Source organism: Dermacentor variabilis, unplaced genomic scaffold, assembly GCF_050947875.1.
Source record: "Dermacentor variabilis isolate Ectoservices unplaced genomic scaffold, ASM5094787v1 scaffold_12, whole genome shotgun sequence".
Classification (NCBI taxonomy): Eukaryota; Metazoa; Arthropoda; class Arachnida; order Ixodida; family Ixodidae; genus Dermacentor; species Dermacentor variabilis.
The window spans coordinates 35,281,426-35,300,347 of record NW_027460280.1 but is presented as its reverse complement, the minus strand read 5'-3'; the positions used below and the strand labels follow the sequence as shown (position 1 = coordinate 35,300,347).

Genomic DNA, 18,922 nt, shown 5'->3' with positions numbered 1-18,922 from the left:
GCGGTGGTGCTAAAGCGCTGGATTCATTTCGACCATCCGGTGTTCTTGAACGCGCGCGTAAATCTACGAGCACGAGCATTTTTGCATTTCACCCCTTTCGGAACGCGCGAGCCGCGAGCGACGGCCGCGTCGACGACGTGGCGGGTCTAAACTAATGGCTTGGATAGGGTTCCTAGGGACCCTAGGCTAGGCGCGGCGCTAGCGCCATCTCTTTCTAGTCGGTTAAAAGGGCCTATAGCCGGTGAAAAGGGCCTATAGGAGACAGTTATCCCCTGTCCACGACGTCAGGGACAGTAATTAACAAATCGCGAACCAAATATGCACTTAACCTCTCGGAGCTAGACAAACCGCAAAATTCTCGCTCCCGCTGGAGGCTTTATCCGCTCTCGCCAAATATGGCGCTTCCAATTTTCCGGTGTTTGAAATCGCCGGATGCTTTCCAGTAAGCGCAGCTTCTTCGCCGAGTGCGTAGTGTATACGTTTAAGTGCAGGGCCCTAATGATACAGACAAAACCGAGTAGGCAACATTAAACACTCCAGCGGAAGCGCTCAGCGTCTGCGTGGCTTCTCGCTTTTGTTACACGCACTGTTGGAATCGCTGAAAGCGAAGCTTTGCTGAGCCGGAAACACGAAACGGCGCGTCACGATATAACAGACCGGCCCTTGGTCATGCCCCATGCGCACTTCGTACAAGCAACCCTCGGATACTAGTTGTCCAGGATGACATTACGCGGAGAACAAGTAGCGCGATTTGGCAAGAAGACTTCGTGTCTGTCTTGGTGTACCGAAGGCGACGTCAAGTACACTGTCCGAGAGAGAGCCACTTACACCGCTCACAAACGCTATGGGGATCTGGAACCACAAATTAAAAAATTATATTATGGGGTTTTACGTGCCAAGACCACTTTCTTATTATGAGGCACGCCGTAGTGGAGGACTCCGGAAATTTCGACCACCTGGGGTTCTTTAACGTGCACCTAAATAAAGTACACGGGCGTTTTCGCATTTCGCCCCCACCGAAATGCGGCCGCCGTGGCCGGGATTCGATACCGCGACCTCGTGCTCAGCAGCCTAACACCATAGCCACTGAGCAACCGCGGCGGGTCGGAACCACAGCTGTGCGTAGAGATAGAATGCATGACGAAAAAATGCGTAGTTCCTCCCTTGCTAGCTGTACAGCTTGTTTTACTTCGTCTTCGCTACAAGCATCCAGCCAGGAAACAAGATTTTCACAGATTTAATCTTGTGTTCAGAATAGCTCACCGTGCGCCGTTGTGATTCCATAATAATAATAATAATAATAATTATTATTATTATTATTATTATTATTATTATTATTATTATTATTATTATTATTATTATTATTTGTTTTCATCATAAGCAGCACACATGATACAAATAGACAACTTCTGTATATACATAATCAAGATTTCTCGCTTGACGACATCTACCATAGTTACGTGCAATAATGGAAGCAATGAAGCTTATTTCCAAAAACACTAGGTTGTCTGGCAAAAACTAGAAGTCGGCACTGGCTTCTGTGTAACGTCCCGCCAAAGCCTCATATAAAGTGTCACTTTTTCAATCGCAAGATATCTGCACAACGCAGCTCCTCGCGGTCACGATTTTAGTTCTGTGATCACCCAAGTATGTATTGTATCATCGAGCATCGACTATAGGCAGACGAAATGACAAAACGGGTCCATGTACACGATATGTGCTTTTCTACTCAGCTCCAGCCATAAGACAAATTAAAAACTTTTCACAGAATGTTCTCTGACAACATGGTTCGATGATGCATCGAAGAGATCGATTCTGTATGCAGTGGACTCTGAAAAAAATTTAGACTTGCTGAGATACGTAGAAACTTCGTTTAATCGAATTCCGCTAGGTGTAGCCTTTACCAGCCACATCCTAGATAAGATATAAGGTACGCTGGGTCATATTACCATGTGCTTGTGGTGAGCCCGATGAGGACATCTCGCATGTGCTGAGCCTGTGCGTGGAGTTCAGAGCAGTTGGGGAATTATACGCTCTCATTCTCGGACCATGGCCTTCGCTAAAGACTGTTTCTCAGGTTCAGCAATGAGCCTGCGAACCCAAGAAACTTCTGATCACGTACGTATCTCATTTCTACGATACCGAGGGGAAAAAGAAGCGTCTTGTCAATTTAGGTCAATCTATGGGAAATCTCATCTTGTGTTTACAAACGAAAGAGAGGTGCTCCATGACTCGAGACTACTGTGCGTAATTCTTCGTGTCTTACGCCAAAAGAATTTCTTTTTTTGTAAAGTCGCGATTTCCTGCACTGCAAGAGGGTTGAATATATGCGCGCTTTTTTTTTCTTCCTTTCTTTTTTTGCAGTACAAGATTGGGGGGGGGCGAGGGGGGAGGGGGGAGGGGGGAGATCACAAATCCACCACTTGCTTGTCTCCCACTTTCGAAAAGAAGCGAAGTTGACCGTCAAATGTATCGCCTCTCTCTATTTCCTCACTCTGTCGCTAAAAGTTGCTCACACGTGCTTAACGTTGTGCTTTTGTGGGCAGAGATGGCTTAAAGGTCAGAGAGCTCGAAGGTTGTGTTCGTTACTATAACTCTGAAAAATTGCTACTCCATTCCTAAAGGTACGAATGTATGGTACCATATAAAGGAAAGTTTTCACCGTAATCAGCGACGCCTGCGTGATCGACGACTGAATATAATTTATCAATTGTTTCACACAATAAGCGCAATAAATCGCGAAAATTATGGGACAGGCGTTGAAGCACGAGCTCCGAATGATTTAATTACCACCAAAATACACGAAGCAAAGTGTTCATGCATCTTGCAGTGGTAATCAATGCCGCATTGAGAGCCTGAAACTGCGGCAAACGCTAAATTCAGCAATAAAGTTTGTGCTGCATAAAAGTCAAAAATAAATGTCAAATTACAAGCAGAAATATATGCTGAATTGAAGGCAAAAGTAGGAGCGTTGCCCTTTGAAGTTGTTTCACATTCACTCTACAAAATGTGCGTTGAGAAATAGGAAAAAGTGGCAAGAGCAAGAGAAGATCAGAAAGGATCAGAAGAAAGTTTCGAAAAAAATTGGAAGCTGTTAGAGAAATTGAAAGTTTCGGGAAGCATTCACAGCGACAGCAAGGTTCAGCGTTGCGCCCGAACTTTTCGGACGACGTTCTAATTATACGCAGGTGTTGTGACTACTCGCGGGTGCGATATATGGGAGTGCGCCAAAAATTTCTGTTTTACCACGCAGTGGTGCCTGCAGCAGCATCACAGGCACCACTGCGCTGCCTGTAAAAAGAGGCGACAGTTAAATTACTTTGCATGCTTTCAGATTGTGAGCATCAATATTTTCTTGCACTTTTTAGTTGTCTGAGAACATTTAAGATAAAAGGCATACGCTGTGAATAAAATTTTTGGTGAATGATGTTCACGCGCTGTCATTGTAACAAACAGCAAGGAATAATTCAGTCAAGACCATAAAACGTGGCTTGAGCAGTTATGTCGTTTGAATGAATTTAATCCAGAGTCTCCCACTACGGCGTGCGCCATAATCCTATCTTGCTTTTGTCACATGAAATCCCAGAATTGATTTACTTCAATGAAGTTACCCGGCTAATTAGAGAATATTAAACAAACTACCAATATTTTTTTTTAAAGTCAGGGCGTGGCTACCGAGGTAAAAACTGTCATTGCGTCCTAAAACAACCCAACTCAGCGACCGACTGAAAGTGGAAAGCTGACGGAGTTAGATTCCGCTTATCGCGAGCTGCGTGTTAGGCGTAAAGATTGCAGCTTATCGCAATAACGAGGCGTTGCCAATTCAGGCAATGAGCCATGGCTTCCAAGATTGGGACCGCTGGCGTCGCGGCGCACGGGTAGTGTGCACTAACACGCGCGCGCGCAATGGACGCGGCACTTTTCGTATTTCGCGCGCTACAAGTAACGCACGAAAAAAATAATTTCGCAGGACACCGCTCCATAGACGAGGCAACCTAAAGTTTGCCCGCGCGGCACCAGCGCCGAATGCTCCCCTAGCGGACCGATGGAAGTTCCGAGGGTCGTCGCTGCGCTAGCACGCGCCCGTGTTCTGTACGGCGGGAGCGCTCGTGCGCGTGGTTTTTGCGATGCCGAGTGCGACCTCATTAGCCAGGAAAGGTGGCACGCAATACTGATGTGTTGTTGATTGCCACAGCAGCCTCGAAAACACGAAAGGGCGTACGCCGCCCGTGAAGTTCTACAGATTTCCTGGGAAGTGGTGCGAGAAGGACAGACGACACGCATGGATAACTGCAGTGCGCCGAGTCAAGTAAGTCTCATACTTTCGCATTCGCGTGTAATATCTTGAAAGCGGAATAGTCATATGCCTGTTTTTAGTGCACGGCCCTTTGTTTAGTCGTGTCGCGTTGTTGAATTGTATTGGCATCCGCCGTTTGTTAGCGGTAAATGCATGCGTGTTGCGCCGCTAAGCTCTACGACGCGTGCTCGATTCCCAGCCACGGCGGCCGCATCTCGATAGGGGCAAAATGCAAGAACACCCTTTTTACCGTGTGCTTTGACTTTTATGCACGTTAAGGAACCACCAGAGGTTAAAATTATTCCCGAGACTCCCCATTACAGCGGGCCTCATAATGATTTCGTGGTTTTGGCATGGTTTTGGCACTTAGAACCCCCGAATTTATTTATTGCTCTGTGCCTTCCCTCGCGATCGGCATGGACGAGCTCAAGAGAATTATTTCCCTTTTCCAAACGCTGCAACCTAAATTACTAGTTGTGCAGGTAACGAAAGAGGCCGCGCGCTACATTTGTGTGGTAGCAGACCGTATTTAATGCACGCCGCGGTCGTCGCGTGCGTCGGGAAGCGGCAGATCGGAAAGCAGCCGCTCGACACGTGCGCGTTATGTTTGTTGTTTGCCCATGCTTTCTAAGTATCTAAGTGTGCAAGTATCATAACTTGTAGTGGTACCACTCTTGTAGAATAATATATGCACACAATCACAGGAACGTTACCTTTGCAAACATATTAATGGGAGTAATTTAATCCCCACAACAAATAGGCACACATACTGTTTCATTTATATGCGATGCAGATGGAAGCGGCGCCAAACAGACCAATGGCAATCACAACAGTCTTCTCAGCAGTCAGCACCACCGGGACATGTGTTTTCGTACAGCAGCGACACAGCTCTTGAGCAGCAGCAAGACACGTGTGAAACAGACTCCAGAACATGCCTTTGTGACGTGACGGAACCGTCAAGAAGCAGCCCAATGGATCTGCAGTCATCGAGTAGTATGACAACAGAAGTTCCTGCTGCCAGTGTGACTTATGTTGTAATTCAAATAAAGGTGGCTAAATTTCTGAACATGGTGCGTACCTCTAACTCGACGTCGTCTACGATCTTGTCGGACACCTGTGACACGCACTTGGCTTTCACTCTCACATCACCGTCCACAATTTGTTCAACGCCGTACACGTTCGGGAGCAGACGCTCCCCTATCGTGAGGTTGCCGCCACGAAAAAAAGCTGTCGGCGTCGGCAACCTTCTTGAAACCGCACGGCAATCTTTGCATCGCTGTTGCGCAAGCAGGCGATCTGCCGCCGTCGAAAACGGAGCGCCGTGAGAACGAGCAGCGAAGAAAAGCGCGGACGGCACAATGTAAACAAAGCGGACACTGCGCCACGACGCGACCGCGCTGCTTGGCGTTTCCACATTGGGGCGCTGTCAGGGGGCGCAGTAGCGCCACAGAACACCTATACAAACTTAGAGAAGGGAAACTGTACCTTCCACAGTGCTACGGAAATAAGCGTAGCGGTGGCGTCGTGAACTAAAGTATGTGACCACGGGTGGCGCTGTACAACAGGAAACGGAAACGGGGTTTTGCACAGTATGGTCGCTTTACCTACTGGGTTCTGGCTGATGCGCATCGATCGTGCTCCCGCCAGTTAGGTTGCTGTGTGGCAAACGTAGCGCCTACATATGTATGTAGGCGCTACGTTTGCCACACAGCAACCAAACTGGCGGGAGCACGATCACGGCGCAGCAGAATATATGTAGCGCTGAGTCATATCGAGTTAAGGCACACTCTGAACTGACTTTTAAGGGCATCCCGAGCGGTTTTTCGTTTATTACGCCGCCGTTACCCCGAGTTGTGCCGCCGCGCTCCAGCTGTTGCATTTCGTGTAGGGCTACTGACAGAGTGCGGTTTCCAGGTGGCACGATGGCCTCGACTGGAATAAACGCACACACCAAAGATTGAGTAAGCTTGAAAATATTTTATTTACATTTTACAAGTACAACAAAAAGCACACGTCTACAAATCCACACAAACGCGGTTACATAGTCGAGAACATAGTCAAGAAATGGCTCATTAATAAGGGTAGCACAGACGCACAAGAAAGAAGACCTAAGCTACAAAACGTACAGTCGGCTGCTAAACATAACTTCCCTGTCACCGCGTGTCACTTTTATACAGCATCTTTAGAGCACTACCAGGCCGGGTAATTTGGAGAAAAGAACGCAACAGCTTACGGCCGTCAGCTGCCTCTTCCTTACGGGTGTCATAATTATCCTAATCTCCGCATCAACGTCGTGCAAGTCCGCATACAGGTATCTGTATCTGAACCACATGTGCCAGCTTAGTACATGTGTAGTGAAATTATGATAACCACTGCGTCTTGTCAAACGTATTGGTTTTGCAAATGCGCATTACAGCTGACGGAACGACATACTGTAAGTGAAGCACAAGAGAACAAGGACAAAAGGAGGATGCAACACTTGAAGAAGTGAAGAATTAGTAGGCGTACAGCAAACAAGCGATGACGGAGAACACACAATGATGCATCGGGTGTTCTGTGACATCGGTTTGCGTACTTACGGTGTTATGGAGATCAACGGCATAAAAACGTACCTTCAAGCGTATTCCGTCAACCTCCGCCGCATTCATTATGATAATCAACGCCTAAACAAAATGAGGCACTATTTTTTGCCAAGAGTAGACCTCTTTACAGCAAGTCTGTGTAATGACTCGCAGACGAAACCAGCATGCTTTCGAAAATGTTTTACCGCCGTAGTATTCGAACGCCAACGGCCAGGAAACACATCGATACCAATAGGCTGTCGGCTGTCGCTGGTTAATCAAGTACAAAAACCTTGACGCTATGACTAAAAAGCAGCTTCAACAATCAAATTAAAAAATATCAACTGCCTATTTGCCTGAGGTAAAAAAACATCCTTAGACACCTCGATTGTTCATGTCAATGGTTTGTGTAAATTAAAAAAATCAGCATGTTCAGCGCCCCTAGCAGAGAAAACACCAATTAAAGTATTCGACCAAATTACAGTAGCTTCACTTGCGCGCTTACGCTGAAACGCGCCTCGATTGATTTTTCGCCCTCTGTGGCCATTTGTTGAACTTGAGAGTGTGCGGGGCCTGGTAGCGCCGCCTGGCCATGGTTTTCTCGTCTATAAAAGCGTCTGATTGGGTTTGTTTTAGAGCGCAGCCGTTATGCGCCCGTTCCTGCGGCGAGCGTCGGCACCCCTCGTGACCGAGCGAACGAGCACAGCGAAAAATGAAGCGCGCATGCGGTGTGCAGGGGGAGGAAAGCGGAGGAGGAGGGTATGGCGAAAGCGTGAGAAGGAAAGCGTAGCGCCGCGCAATACCACGGCCTCCTGGATCGGCGCGCGCGGCGGAGTAACCTGGCGCCCACCTCCGACCCCTCGACTCCCTTGCTATGGCTGCGTGCGAGAGGTTTCGCGCCAGCTTTAAAATATCGCTTTATAAGAAACTAAGAGAAGTTGTGCTGAACAAATAGCCACACAAAAGCACATGTGGCCCCTGTGGCTATCTTTGTTTTTTTCTTTGCGTTCCAGCCTCTGTCGGGATGATGATGCCCGGAGAGAGCACACTCGTGTGCCAAAGTGTTCGCAAAAAATTACATCCGCGCGCTCAAGCGCAGCATGCCAAAAGAAAGCATACAAGCGAGAAAAAGCATTCGATTTCTATCTGCTAGAATGAATGCCACATGACTGACGAGGCAACGCAGATTTTTTTTTTTTTTCAGGAATGCGCAGCGTGCAAACTTTAGTTTATGACTTTTGGTATCGCGGAAACTTCACAATGCAAAAATGACGCGCGTGCAAGCACCCCGAACAATTAATTTGGCCGGTACATCAGGCCGGAGAAAATGTACTGCAAGATTATTATTACCACGGCGATGTCTGTAATGAAGACTTCTGTGAACTTAGCGCTTGACCAGAAAACGTAGCCATGCAGTGACCACGATGATGAAATACGTTTCTTTTGGAAAGCAAAAGCGAGCGCAAAAAAAAAGGAAAAGGAAGACTGACGAGCGTGATAAGGGAGAGCACTTAGTCAGAGCGCCAACTCACTTGCCGGAATACCATGTATCAAGGCATATGCATGCGCCACACAAAGTCGCGTAAACACCCTGTCTGTGCCTTACCTGCATCACAATCGTATTATGCTACAGAGAACAAACCTCACTGTGTAACGCCGACTTAAAAATATATAAGCACGTACCTTGATTCTCGTGCAGTTTCCTGTAGCTGTCAATACACTTCTGGGCCAACGATCAACCCATCTGCACCAGGTGCACGATGTCAAACGCGCATCTCCAAGCATCTCTACGGTCGCGACGCCGTCGGCAGGGGGTGTGATATGCGATCTCTACCGGGTGAGGTGGGTCTTCACCGCAAGAATCGCGAAATGACTATGAAGGCGGGCGTCGTGATGATAAAAAAAAGTAGAAAAGAATTTATTCACTTTATTGGTACATGGTTGTGACTCTATTCGAGTCTCGAGCGGTTCCATTTAACACTAGTAAAACTTCATTTGGGCCTACTTGGTACCGTTAAGTACGGCCAGCTGCAGTGCAAGTTTTGCCGGCCAGTTGCAACAGTGGCCGCAACTTTTCTGGAGCGCCGCCGCCAACCTCTAGCCACGGCGTGACTAAGTCGACTTTGTGTCAGGAACAATACGCGCGTCCTCCACTCTCCGTCGCTTCAGCTAGGATGCGTTTGATGAAGCAGGCTTTGCGCTGAAACCGCCACCGTTACGCTCTAGCCTCGTCGCCGTTGTGACTGAATGAGTTCAGCGGGCCAACTATTGTTACCGAACTCCCCAACGCGGACCTGATCTGCTATGAGTGGGGGAGTTGCCGCGGGAACGTCGTCGGACACCCCGTCCCACGCGCCGACCAAGATGCAAGACAAAGGCTGCCCGGGCGCACTGCGCGGGTCGGCTCCGAGTTCTACGAAGTGTGTGTGTGTGTGTGTGTGTGTGTGTGTGTGTGTGTGTGTGTGTGTGTGTGTGTGTGTGTGTGTGTGTGTGTGTGTGTGTGTGTGTGTGTGTGTGTGTGTGTGTGTGTGTGTAAGCCGTCCCGGGGAGAAGCGGCGTGTTTACGATAACTGGAAGAACGTTTCCGCCACCTAGGAATCGGGGGAGGACCGAGTGTTTATAAACGGCTGTTGTGCGGATGCTCGATACACTTTCTTAAGCAGTCATGTTAGACTGACACTCTCTCTCAAGCAGTCATGCTAGACTGATGTACTTTCTCAAGCAGTCATGTTAGACTGATATAAATACTGTAAATAAACCCATATTCCTCGTTCTCGATGAAAAGCAGTCCTTCCCTTCATCAACGTCCTCAGCGTGGATAAGTTGGATGACGGCGTGGGCCAGCTACCTTCTAATTCATGCCCGACTTCAATCTTGACAACGGATCACGAGCGATGGGATTGAACCCCCAATCATAACAGTACATAATTCTGAACTTGAACATTTAACACGGGCGACATCATCATCATCATCAGCAGCAGCAGCAGCAGCCTGGTTACGCCCACTGCAGGGCAAAGACCTCTCCCATACTTCTCCAACTACCCCGGTCATGTACTGATTGTGGCCATGTCGTCCCTGCAAACTTCTTAACCTCATCCGCCCACCTAACTTTCTGCCGCCCCCTGCTACACTTCCCTACCCTTGGAATCCAGTCCGTAACCCTTAATGACCATCGGTTATCTTCCCTCCTCATTACATGTCCTGCCCATGCCCTTCCCCCATTTCTTTTTCTTGATTTCAACTAAGATCTCATTAACTCGCGTTTGTTCCCCCACCCAATCTGCTCTTTTCTTATCCCTTAACGTTACACCCATCATTCTACTTTCCATAGCTCGTTGCGTCGTCTTCAATTTAAGTACAACCCTTTTTGTAAGCCTCCAGGTTTCTGCCCCGTAAGTGAGTACTGGTAAGACACAGCTGTTATACACTTCTCTCTTGAGGGATAATGGCAACCTGCTGTTCATGATCTGAGAATGCCTGCCAAACGCACCCCATCCCATTCTTATTCTTCTGATTATTTCAGTCTCATGATCCGGATCCGCGGTCACTACCTGCCCTAAGTAGATGTATTCCCTTACCACTTCCAGTGCCTCGCTACCTACCGTAAACTGCTGTTCTCTACCGATACTGTTAAACATTAGTTTTCTGCAGATTAATTTTTAGACCCACCCTTCTGCTTTGCCTCTCCAGATCAGTGAGCATGCATTGCAATTGGTCCCCTGAGTTACTAAGCAAGGCAATATCATCAGCGAATCGCAAGTTACTAAGGCATTCTCCATTAACTCTTATCCCCAATTCTTCCCAATCCAGGCCTCTGAATACGCGTCCTGTAAACACGCTGTGAATAGCATTGGAGAGATCGTATCTCCCTGCCTGACTCCTTTCTTTATTGGGATTTTGTTGCTTTCTTTGTGGAGGACTACGGTGGCCGTGGAGCCGCTATAGATATCTTTGAGTATTTTTACATACGGCTCGTCTACACCTTGATTCCGTAATGCCTCCATGACTGCTGAGGTTTCGACTGAATCAAACGCTTTCTCGTAATCAATGAAAGCTATATATAAGGGTTGGTTATATTCCGCACATTTCTCTAGCACATTTCTCTATCACCTGATTGATACGGGGGACAGGACAGCCTTAAATAACACCTCGCGGTCTTGTGGTCATCAATGTCTTCTTGGAAAACTTGAGGAACTTGTGGAAGTATCGGTGCCTTTGTCAGGTTGTGAAGTCGAAAAGCTCTTCCCCTTGTCTTCTCCTCTTGGTACTCCCCTTTGTGTCTGCTCAGGGCATAAAGCGGTGACGCTTCTTCGAGGAACAGGGCAATTATGTCGACATGGGAACGCCCGCTTGATCTTTCCCACGCTTGAGAGGTCGAAGTCCAGGCTTATCCTAACAGCCTTCTTTTTTTTTTTTTGAGGGGGGGGGGGGGACGAGAGAAATCATCTCCTCGTGGGAACGTACGCCTGAACGGGTCTCACACTTGACAGCTAGGTCGATCATAACAGCCCGTCCGCCGCCACAGGAGGTCTCGAAGGGGCTGCAGTATCTGAGCTAGAGCTGTGCACGGGCTCGGGCCGGCTCGAAAGCCCGGACCCGGCCCGGACCCGGCCCGGCCCGCGGGCCGGGCTAGGGCCCTTTGGAGATTCTCTCCCTCGGGCTTGGGCCGGGCCAGGGCCAGGCTTTCTATGTCTCGGACGGACCGGTCGGGCTCCCCGATCTCAACTGCGTACCTTATGCGAAAGTACGCTTGTCGTCTCGCATGTAGGTACAGCAGGAAGTGCAATGTATTTATTCATCAAAAATGGAATCTGCAGAGACGGGAGAAAAGTACAAACGCTAACAAAAGGCAAACGAAAGCTAGCGGAGGCTCGGAATGCGTTTTCGGTTCTACCAAGTACCGGCGCTGTGGAAAAGCCGCCGCTTGCAGGCGCCTCCCAGTGAAAAGGCTGAGAAGGGAAGCGTTTGGGAAGCGAAGTCTGTGTACGGCGCACGCGGGGTCGCCTTTGCCACACATACAAATTAGCCAAGCGGCGGCGTGTAGGGGGCTTTTCCAATGGGCAGTGGTATTGCTTGAAGACTGGTCGTTGACCGAAGTCGACAGGAAGCACACGTCGTCACTGCCTATGCTAGAAAGGTCACTGTTTTCTTTCAGCAGCACCTTAGAAACGGGTGAACTTTTTCAACTCGCCGCTGTCGGCACCCAAAAAAGGGGACGATCGGGTGTTTTGTGGCATTCTCAGGACGAGGCTTCACAAAGCTCCGAAGACGCGCACCCGGAAGCGCTTGCCTTAACCCTTCATCAATGGACAACTTGTTTTTGCAAATTAACTTAGAATAACAATTGTGTGCGCGCGCTTCATCTGTATATATTCACGATTTTGTCATATGGAATGCAAGAGTTCAACATTATAAGGTCATCTAAACAAACTGATTTTCCTGATATTGTTTCTTTTTGTGTTGGCGTCGCTTTATTGCAGGTCGGGCCGGCCCGGGCGAACTCAGGCTTCTTTAGCGTCGGGCCGGGTCGGGCCGCCTGTGGTAGTGTAGGGCCCGGGCCGGGCGCGGGCTCAGAATTGCGGCCCATGCACAGCTCTAATCTGAGCACCTCGAAGAGACCGGTAGACCCCGTGCCTCTGCTTCGTTTCGCCGACCGTTCCAAGGCATTTTAGGTGACAACTTCTGGAACTAAACCACGCCAAGCCCCCCCCCCCCCCCCCAGCCCAAGGCACAACAAATAAAGAGCAACCAACCAACTAACAGAACTGCCAGGTTCACACGTTCTTTACATAAAACCTCATCAGAATCGTACCTGCAGCCCTCGTTCGAGAGTCCTGAAAACTAACAAAGGAGAAAAACAGACTTCAGTGCCTATTTCAACCAAACTAATGCCTAACGTGTTTTTTGTTGTTGTTTCTTTTCCCGAGAAAGCCACGGTTATCGAGAGACTGAGAACGCATTGAAAACTATCAAACGCATAAAAGCCGCGTAGTGAGTTACTCGTTCGGTCAATGCTAACTTCCAGCATCAGCGCCTCTAATGCAAAACGTGCTGGGCTCTGCTGACCGCTTCAACTCTGAATTAAAGTGATTCATTAACTGTCATTCAAAACGAAAAGAAAAGCACTATCTACGCGCGAAAAAAAAATGTTTGCTTCTCCAAATGCGCTTCATCAAATCAAATGTCTGCAATGGTGACCGATAAGCACACGTACTCTGCTGTGTAAGCATTGAATTGCCCAAAATGGTTTGTTTCTAAACCTCCAATGTCAAGGCTTATCTGCAAAAATCAGCGCGACCACGAGCCAGCATAGTTGCAACACCGGCTGCGCATTTTTGTAACTAGCTCGTACAACAAACAAAAAAAATATCTGAGCGTAACGTGATGCCTTTGAAACTAAAACTAATGAGCACTTAAGAACTAACAAACGAAAAGTTTTGCATCGCGCTCTATTTACAAACAAACTTTGGATGCCCCCCAATTCGACAATTACTACCTCTTAATGCGCACTCGATTGAATCACTGTCTACAGGCCCTTGGGCTTCGCCGAGGCAACAAAGGGGGCCAGGCATACACTGCCCTCTGTCGTCGCCTGCCACTTTGTGTGCCCGCGGCTTGCGTTCTCGTCCCTGAAAAGGAGGCCGTAAACGTGGGATAGATAGAATAAACTTTATTCTCCAACGGATAAGGTGATCTACCCACCCCCAGACACGCAGGTCAGGGGGCGAGTGCCGCCGGCTCAGATGCAGGCTGGGAGGTCTTGGGTCCCAGCAGCCTCTTCAGCGAGTTGGACGAGCCGGAGCTGGAACTCCGAGTCCGAGCTCAGCAGGGTCTCCCAGGTGTCTCTACTACCAATATTGTGCGCCCCCCCCCCCCCCCCCCCACCGGGAGAGTACGGGCATTCCCATCTTATGTGGTCGAGGGTCCCTCTCGCCCCACAAAGATTACACCTATCGCTCCTGGCCTCGGGGAACATGTTATACGTATCCGCACCCGGTTATGGCGTAAACGTGGGTAAACGTGGGAAGAATCGCCAGTTTCCCTTTGCCCTCACTCTCGCCGCGTATTACACTGCAGTGACCAAGAGATCTAAAAACGCTGGCAGTGACTGTGTGGCTGCCCCTGTTCGTACACGCATATCTCAGCCTGGGATGAACCTTTCAGCAGCACCCCTACTCGCAGAGACGCGTCCTGTTTTGTTGTTAGGCGACGCCTCCATTTTCTAAACCGGTAGAACGAATCTTTTGAAGTTGTGCGCGATGGCTGGTTCCCTTGTATTACGGGCTGGAGTGTGGCGTTTTTCTCGATTTCTCGCTATGCCGAATACTTCGCTCGTTTTAACTTGAGCTGTCTCTGTCTGAAAATCTTTTGTCATACCAGGCGGTGACCGAATGTGCCTTTGAAATCCTTGAGCGTCGGGTTCCTGCCCTGCTTGGCCGCCATGGCATTCTTCTCCCCTTTTGACGCTTCCGGAACGTCGCTCAAGTGCGGAGGTATGAGGGAGTTTTTCAGCGCCTCCTTGACCTTTTTGGGGCTGCTTAAACAAGCCTCATCTCCGCAAGCAACGGCCTCCGGAATAGTCACTCTTTCTAGTTTCGCGACAAAATTGCGCTCTTCTGGCGCGATTACTTCTTTAACAACCTTGAGTAAGTCTAAAGAGTTTTCCGAAATGTGCCAGTACCAATTCCTTCGCTAGGCCTTGCGGCGGTATTCTCACTGATCCGGATGCCTCCTCGCTGGCGCCTTTCCCACTGATTTCACTAGCTATGTGCTGTGCTTCTTGAGTGTCTATGTCACGAGACATATATTTGGCTTCGTTGCCCTGACTTATCTCCGCCGCGATCTCTCTAGCCTTGGAACGCGTGAGAGCTTCGACCGTATGGTCGCCAAAACTCAGGCTTTTTTTCTTCAACAGCATTTCCGAGTGGTTTGAAAATAAGTAGAGATAATGTTTCGGCAGATTGGGCGGTACTGCTGCTTCAGTCATCAATAGCCCAAACGGCCCTTCAATCTTCACGCTATGGGCAAGCAAACACTATTCTCCTCGACTACCTGCTGGGCCCACACGTTCCCTGGCAAAATCCTCAGGTTTAAAAACGCAGGGTGTACAATGTCCATTGTCGCAGCTGAGTCCCTAAGCACCTTACACGACATTCCATTCACTACTAGGTCGCGAAGGTAGGGTTCTAAGAGGGCCAAGGTGTCATCGTCGCCATTCACCAAAGAAAAAATTCTAGGCTTCCGACAGCCGATCGCAAGGTGTCCAGGCTCCTGGAAACGGAAGCAGACGACCGGTTTTCTAGCCTCAAACGCTTTTTCTGTTTTTCTTTCGTCTTTGTTATTCTCTCCTGAATTATCGGGCTGCACGTCTTTTGTCTCACCTCCAGCTTTTTCGTAGTGAATGGGGCGCGTTTTCCTCTTTGCTGAATTTAGTGAATGGTCTGACACGCGTTTTCTCGGATTCGTGACGTGCAGCGAATTCATCTGCTAGCAGTGCAGCACGTGCCAAGCCCTTTTCGCCCCACCTATCTTGAATCCACAGGCGCATCTCTTCGCTCAAGGACCCACAGAACTGCTCCATGCAGATTAACTCAACGACCTTGTCGTGACAACTGAACGCGTCTTCCCCTTTTAGCCACTCAAATTGACTTTCAGCTTATAAGTAAAATCTTGAAAATACTCGCCCGGTGTTCTAGCCGTCTCCCGAGAACACCGGAAAGCCTCCGCTGAGAGCCGATACTTCCTTAGCAACGCAGTTTTGACTTTCTGATAGTCATGTGCGTCGTCTCTCGTTAGCCTTGCAATTATTTCGGTTGCTTCGCCAGGAAGAACGGTCAGAATCTGTTGTGGCCAACGCTCTAGCGCCTACCCGTTTTTCTCGCAGGTTCGTTCAAAAGTAACGAGAAACAATCCCATGTCATCGTTTACCTTGACCGACGGCATGAGATCCCTTATTTTTACTCCTGCTTCACCTGAACGTCTTTAATTTATTGAGATGTTATTTGCCGATTGCCTGGCCAGATCCCGCTGATGTATGTCTAGTTATTTTGCTTTAGTTCGTGAGCTCTCCGTTCCTCTCGTTCTTTTCTTTCTGCAGCTTCCTCTAGTTCAGCTATATGCCTTTCTATCGAGTTTTGTTCATCTTTTTGCTTTTCTTTCTCAGCTCTTTGTCTTTCTTCTGCAGAGTTTTTGAAGTGCTTGGAAGTGCTGTGCTAATACGTGTCAAACATGATTCGTTCTTTTGTGTTACGTCGTAGGGAAGCAGCCTATACATATAGCTCGTTGTCTCTGAAATAAAGGTTGTTGTGCGTTTGCTTTTGGGCCGTCTCCGTCACTCTGTCACCCGCTACAACAGTTTTGTTCCAGCTTTTTCAGCTCGTTTCTCTATCTCTTCCCATGCTTCTAAAATTTCGTCCTCAATTGCGCCGCACTTCTCAATCGCCTCAATAAGCTGCGGCTTTATCGGACTTTTCCCGACCTCAATTTCCAGCTCTTCACATGGTAATAAAAACTCTGGCTTTCTCCGTTAGCTGAAATCCATGGTCAATCCCAAACGAGGACTTTCTTACTCTACTGTGACGGGAGGAAGCTTTCGACAGGATCCTGCACGTACAGAAACTAATTTGCCGTTTCAGAAAACACACGAGCTAAAACCTTGCAAATTCTCAAAGAAAGTCAAGCGCTGACAATTCTGAAGCCAGGACGAAGGGTGGAGTATCCCATTGCTGCCAACCAGCTGATGCGATCTCGACAAGGTGAGGTGGGTCTTCACCGCAAGAATCAGGAAATCAGGAAACGAGTCACACCGCAGTTTTTCGGCACTGTTGTGCACGGGACGTTTCAGTGATGTCTGGCTACGACGCGCTCAGCCTGTCGAGTTGCTGGAAGACACGAAACGCCGTGTAAAGCTACCGTTGGCGAATCAGGAAACGTGGACATGCATATAGCCATTCGAAAGTATCGCTCTTTTCTTCCAAAATGATAAGGGAGTGACACAAACGTATAGAAGCAAATACAGAAGAATTTGCAGTTACCAACGGTGTTATGAATGTGTTTCCGTCCGCGGAATGCCCGCACGAGACGCAGCATAGCGACGTTATTTGCGTGACCAAAAATGCAGTTCTCCGAAACATCCGCGGCTGCTTATTCGCATTACAGTAGAAGTGGGTTAACTCGATAGCGTTAAGGGCCCCGTATCGCAGAAAACGCAGCGTCGGCGCCGGCGTCACCGGCTGAGAAAATCATCTCGAACCACGCATCCCGATCCACGCAGGCCCTCCGCGTGGCGCACAGGCGTTACTGAATTTCTCGAAGTAAAATGCATCAGAAAATTCGTAAAGTACGACTTACACACAACCTACTGCCATGATAGCATCGGATTGTAATTCGAATATGCGAGAAAACATAATTCTGTTACGTGGAAACTCAAACACAAACCCCTCTTGACGCGGCAGCGTTTTCCAGCTGCCGTTTGAGGCCTGTCTTAGGAGCGGCGCGGCCCGCTCGGTTCCTTGAAACAAAAGAACCCCAAAGCTCGCCTTCGTACATAGCGTTCGGCGCCAGCGTTTCCAGGAAAAAATTACGGTCACATAAGTTGCAGTTGCAGGGAAGTGTGAGAAGCAGCCGGGGATCTTCGAATGAATGCTATCGCGTGAGTCTACGAGGCGAAGCTTAAGCGTCCCCCAAATTTTATACGATTTCTACGTCTCATGGGTGGCAGTGCACGAAATTAAATGTTTCTTCTTGAAGCAGGGGGCTCTTCACGTGACTGCACGGCAGGGCGGTCAGGAGCGAGCAAAGTGAATGGGCGGTTTGGTAGCAGCCCACGCGCTTGGTTTTCACCACTTCCCTTACACGGTGCTGCGCGGAGCATGGGCCACGCGCTCGCGTGTTCCCTGTAACAGTTAACCCCCCTGTACATGATCATGCTAAGTAGCGTCAATAAATCGTCATGTTTGGTCTACTGCTGGCATTACATCACATATGCATTATATAATAGGTGTGATTCAAGTAGGTTTATCTACAAAATGTTCTTCAGTAAAAATACGGAGGGAGGGCGGAGGAATTGTGGTATTTTTACAACCTACACTTTACAACATGCTGGGCAAAACTAATGTAAAAAGCAACAAGTCAGCCTCTAGGTTCATCTATGGAATTACCACCCATGTCATGCAGTCATAGCCAATTCGCTATGCATGGTATGTCTCCAAGCAGAGACGTAACTTCTGGACAGCTTGTATACCCCATTTCTGCAAATTGAAAAGATTTCAGCAGGATGTTTTTTTTTTTTTCCCCACTAGGTGTTTAATAAAAAAACAGCCTTGCATGTTTCACTCTAGAATCGCCTTATCCGAGGTCATGCAACTGCCTTCAAGAAAGTGGTTCCTTTACCAAACAGGTTTGACAAAGTAATGCTGACATTATTCACCATAATGCACTCTTCTTTGAATTGTACATTGCCCATATGTTTAAGTTTCAGTACTAACTCAAGAAAAAAACAGAACTGCAAAAGAAAAAAAAAAGAAAAACTTTATTTCCACACTTACTTGTGTTGGGCACCCATTGCCTTTGGAGCATAAGAAACAGCTAAAATGGCTTTCAGAAGGTTTAAATGCATTTGCAAAGAGCACACCTTGTGCTCACTGCAAATGAACCACACAAGCACATGTTCACACACAAACACACACTGCAACCTCAACGAGCAATCACAGTATTACTCCACATAACTGCACACCGTGGAATGGTATTGAACAAAACTTCACTGTTGAGGTCTGCAGGGGATGCACATGATTATAAATGCAACATATGAGATTGAAGCTTTCAATAATTTCACACCAGGACTCTGCTCACCAGAACAAGCTACTATGCACCTGTGAGTAGTTCATCAATGAAAAGAAATGAAAACAACATTGTTCAATGCACAATTGCTTCACACAATATGGTTCACGCTTTTGGTTCATCATTCCCGTCATCGGATGCAGGAGCTTCAGATTTCACCACTGCAGGCAGTGTTGGTTCAGCTGGCTCTGCTTCAGATGACCGCAGTGTCTTTGGCATGTAGCTG

General features: G+C 48.3%; 1 protein-coding gene across 3 annotated transcripts in view; it reads right to left on the bottom strand.

The window, feature by feature from the left end:
• Positions 1–18,370: 18,370 nt before the first annotated feature.
• The window catches only part of Ublcp1 (Ubiquitin-like domain-containing C-terminal domain phosphatase 1), a 35,466-nt gene continuing 34,914 nt past the window's right edge, over positions 18,371–18,922 (bottom strand). For 2 of the 3 annotated variants that reach the window (XM_075677071.1, XM_075677068.1), the window contains exon 7: positions 18,371–18,919. Coding sequence is in view for 1 of the 3 variants with exons in the window: in XM_075677068.1 (XP_075533183.1) it covers positions 18,802–18,919 (118 nt within the window). In the remaining 2 variants the exon portion in view is untranslated. The remainder of the gene's footprint in view (positions 18,920–18,922) is intronic. The other variant, XM_075677069.1, reaches the window with a different exon arrangement.